Below are 4,738 nucleotides of genomic sequence, written 5' to 3'. Positions count from 1 at the left end.
CAATTTTGGTATTTTATAACTATTAATTAGCCATTAATAGTATTTTTAATGGTGTGAGATTATATCTAATGGTAGAAGATCACTCACTTTTATTTTGATGGTTAAATGCTGTCCAAAAAATACAAAAATTACTGATTCCCTATACTTTTCCTATAATTTGAATGTGAGCAGCCAGGCATGCATGGTGACATGTCATTCGTTCAAACCTGTGGAAAATATATGTATTATCATCACGTATAAATTTGGGTGGCTGAACAAGGTCTACTAGCAAGTTTTCCATATGTCTTGGATCATTGTGATAGATTAGTCCACCACTGAAATTACAAATAAGTCCTTAAATATGATTTTGTATTTTTCTTATTTCCTTCATGCAAACTGAAAAGTGGTCCCATATATACATCATCTGTATTAGGAAGGACCATTAACATTGTGTCATAATTTCTTCACCAGAGAATCATTAAGCAATGAAGGATCACAACTCACAAGCACTATAAAAAATTTCGCCATTATTCTCCTAGCAGAACCAGCAGTAACATGCGAACTACTCTTGTAGTTTTCCTTGTTTCATTGCTGCAATGCACTTCTCAAGTGGTTGTAGCAAAAGATATTATGGAGTCTGGCCAAAACATAACTTCAGAATCTTCATCAAGCTTTCTTGTTTCAGCTGGACAGAGATTTGTACTAGGCTTCTTTCCTCGTCCCGAAAACACATCAGAAAGTTACCTGGGGATATGGTACAACACTAATCAAATACAATACCCTGGAAAACAAACAGTGGTATGGGTTGCCAACAGAGAGATTCCTGTTGTGAGTTCCAATGTTGGAGTCTTTCATATTGCAGATGATGGAAACCTTGTACTAGAAGATGCATCGAGTAAACGACGCTATTGGTCCACATCAATAAGCTCTGCATCCACGGCGACGAACAAAACAAGGAGAGTGCAGCTAATGGATTCTGGGAATCTGGTATTGTTCCATGAAGAAGAAGATGGAGATTACATATGGCAAAGCTTCCAACACCCCACAGACACGTTTCTTCCGGGAATGCAGATGGACATGGATGGCATGGAATTAAGGAGTGGAAACTTCACCTTCAAGATGGTTCGGAAGAAGCGTTATGTCATCTACTTGAATGATCAACAACTCTATTGGGAAAATGATGGACTCAATTCAGATGCACTGAGCCCTGACAAACTCGAATATTTAACTAACTGGACAGACATCGATATCCCTACGTCTTCACGTACGAAAGGTGTGAATCGGACGATGAAACTTTCAGCCACTATGAACATATCCAGCACTGGGACCTGGGAAGCCTTGTATAAGAAATACATGAACACAAGAATTGTGATGAATTCTTCAGGGGAGATACAGTATCTGAAGTGGGAAGAGGAAGACTCTACAGGTGCAGGATGGACGATGTTATGGAGGCAGCCATCGGACAAGTGCCATATATATAATTTTTGCGGCAACTTTAGTAGCTGCGACATTGCAGATGATTCGAGGATCTGCAAATGTTTACCAGGGTTTAAGGAGAATCAGATTCAGAGCCATGAGGGAGGGTCCAGATTCCCAGGATGTAACAGAAGTACACTATCACTGTATGACAGCAGAGGCATGATGTTCATTAACTTGACCATGGTGAGAGTGACCGCACCAGACCTCAAATCCCTCGCAGAAAGCGAAGATGAATGCCGGATTTCGTGCCTTAACATGTATCTTCCCCGGTGCCAAGCTTATTCGTATAATGGCTCTGTTTCAGATTATGATCGTCTTCCTCTCACATGTGGAATTTGGACACAGGATTTAACTACTCTTCAAGTGGTCCAAGATGATGGTGCTGCTACTGCTTCTCTTTCTGTTCTGGTCAACCGTTCAGATATAGGTATATAATTATTCATGTGTCTCATCCTGTTAGCTTAAGTTTTTGTGTTAGAGAAAGTGTTTAAGATTTATACATAGGGGTGTCTCAAGTGTGTAGTGTATGTTGTGCAGCACCAAAGGCAAAATCATGTGAGCCTTGTGGTATATACGTAATTCCTTATCCCCTAAGCACTGGACCAAGCTGTGGGGATGCCACCTACAACAAGTTCATCTGCAACAACTCAACAGGGCAGCTTAACTTCACAATCTCCGGTGGAGAATCGTACCGAGTTACTTGGATAGACCAAAATACCAGAAGGTTTTACATTCAAACCAGCAATTCTTATCGCTGTGATTCCAGCAGTCAAAATAGAGTCCCTGATCCTCCCTTTAATGTCACCAACTGGTGCTACGGAGCAGATGAAATTGAGGTCAGTTGGGATCCAGCGCCAGAACCCCCCTGTAATCACCTCGCAGACTGCAATGATTGGCCTCATTCAACATGCCGACACAAATTTCATCCAGGGGAAAAGAGGTGCTTTTGCCATTCAAAATATCACTGGGATGCCTCAACTCTTACTTGTACTCAAGGTTAGCCACCCTTCTTAACTCTGCTAATTTTCACTTTTTAGAATTTCAGAAAGAAATTTTCATGTTTCTTGGAGTACATCGTGTCAATGAAGGTGTTTTGGCTGCATCATTTTGATTATCTTTATCCTTTTTCCTTGCTTTCACAGGAGAGGAATCAAAAAACCACAAATTGCTATTGGTTGTAACTCTTACCGTCATGCTTTTGCTAGCATTTCCAGTGATATTTGCATATGTATGGAGAATCAAGACAAACCCCAAGATTGGTAAGAACTTTAATTTTGGTTTTGAACATTGAATTACTCACACAACTATATTCTTCTTAAATCCTAATCAAAATGAGCTATGGAATTCAGACAGGGCGAACATTCTAATACAGGAGAGCTTGCATGATAGTGAAAGACAAGTCAAAGGTTTGATAGGCTTGGGAGGTTTAGAAGACAAACACAGTGAAAGCATTGCAGTGCCTTTTTATACTTACAGAAGCATTGTAGCAGCTACTGATAATTTCTCTGAGTCAAACAAGCTTGGAAGAGGAGGTTATGGACCAGTCTACAAGGTTATTTAATTTTTCTTAGTATTTCTTGCTAACTCAGCAATGAATCTGTGCAAGATTTTTTCATGACAATAAATTATTCTTGTTCAGGGAAGGTTTCCCGGAGGCCAAGATATTGCTGTAAAAAGGCTTTCAAGTGTTTCAACACAAGGCTTAGAGGAATTCAAAAATGAGATTGTTTTGATTGCCAAACTCCAACATCGGAACCTTGTTAGACTCAGAGGCTATTGCATAAAGGGAGATGAGAAGATTTTACTTTATGAATACATGCCGAACAAGAGCTTGGACTCTTTCATCTTTGGTATGTTTCACTTTCACATATTGTATTTTGTAACTTTCAAGAAGTAGAGTTTGATTTTTGTTATCATAAATATACTAACCTTGATCCTTTTGATGTGTTTTCAAACACTGAAATAAAAGACCGTTCAAGAACTTTACTCCTTGAATGGCCAATGCGGTTTGACATAATCCTAGGCATTGCACGAGGATTGCTTTATCTTCACCAAGACTCTCAAAGAGAGTTGTGGGAACCTAGTAAGTTCTCTAAGACTAAGCAATTGTAAACATATTGTTCATTACCGGATATTTACTCATGATTATTAGCTTGCTACATATAACAACCGATTTTTTTTTTTCTTTTCTAGCGGATATATGGCACCAGAATATGCTTTGGACGGGTATTTTTCAATCAAGTCCGATGTTTTCAGCTTTGGTGTAGTCTTATTAGAGATTCTCAGTGGAAAAAAGAACACAGGATTCTTTCAATTCAAACAAACTGCTACCCTTTTGGGATATGTATGTTTTCCATATCTTCTAACTCTTTGTTATTGCTCTTTTGTTTTGTTTGTTTTGCTGACTGTATTATAATAATGGACATTATCTCAGGCATGGGGACTATGGACAGAGAATAGGCTTATGAATTTAATGGATACATCTTTCAGTGGAACTTGCAATGAGAATCAATTTACCAAGTGTGCACAAATTGCACTCTTGTGTGTGCAAGATGAACCAAGTGATCGACCAACCATGTCAACTGTTGTGACAATGCTTGATAGCGAAATTGCAACCATCCCTATTCCTACGCAACCAACATTTTATGCAATTAGAAGGACTACAAGCACTACTGCATCTTCTTCGAGCAGACCAGAAACAACCATGCAAATTGAGAGCAGTTATCAAGAAGGGAGATAGATAATACATGGTGGATTAGACTCTAATATGGTAGAAAATATAATCATGAAAAGTTATGGTATATAGGGTTTAAAGAAAATAGAATCATGAAAAATTTAAGCTATAGCTGTGTGCTTATAAGAAGAGCAATGTTGATTCCTCTGCAAGGAACCTATGGAGGTGCAGAAATCCACATATTTGGCACATTGTGCCATTTCTCTTCTATCTCTGCTAATACTAACAAACTGTAATTGGTTAAATATCAACTTTTAGTATGAATTTGCCCAAATATAATATGTGAAACGTGTTAATGCAAAGAGATTCATTGTCCTGTGAAATAAGATAGTTGAAAATAAGCTAATGGAAGTTTGTGTATAATGGTTCAAAACATATTTTGTACAAGAACACAGGTTCAAGTTCTATATACTATTGTAAGATCTTTTTTGGCAAGTAATTTGTTGTAAACACCAATAAATTGACTAGTTTTGAAGCCACTTAAACTTTTTTCAAATAAACAGAAAGTTAAAAACACTCATCGAACGAAAAACCTCTTACCAAGGA

General features: G+C 38.1%; 1 protein-coding gene across 1 annotated transcript; it reads left to right on the top strand.

Moving 5' to 3' along the window:
• Positions 1–419: 419 nt before the first annotated feature.
• Positions 420–4,494, top strand: LOC127744073 (G-type lectin S-receptor-like serine/threonine-protein kinase At4g03230). Its single transcript, XM_052256343.1, is given in 8 exon segments — positions 420–1,885; positions 1,996–2,454; positions 2,601–2,717; positions 2,808–3,010; positions 3,098–3,308; positions 3,428–3,530; positions 3,562–3,802; positions 3,893–4,494. Coding segments are annotated over 8 exon segments (2,991 nt in total). The 5' UTR covers positions 420–534; the 3' UTR covers positions 4,199–4,494.
• Positions 4,495–4,738: the final 244 nt, after the last annotated feature.

Source organism: Arachis duranensis, unplaced genomic scaffold, assembly GCF_000817695.3.
Source record: "Arachis duranensis cultivar V14167 unplaced genomic scaffold, aradu.V14167.gnm2.J7QH unplaced_Scaffold_232525, whole genome shotgun sequence".
NCBI classification, from domain to species: Eukaryota; Viridiplantae; Streptophyta; class Magnoliopsida; order Fabales; family Fabaceae; genus Arachis; species Arachis duranensis.
The sequence above is the reverse complement of the archived record's forward strand: the minus strand, read 5'-3'. Positions and strand labels throughout refer to the sequence as shown.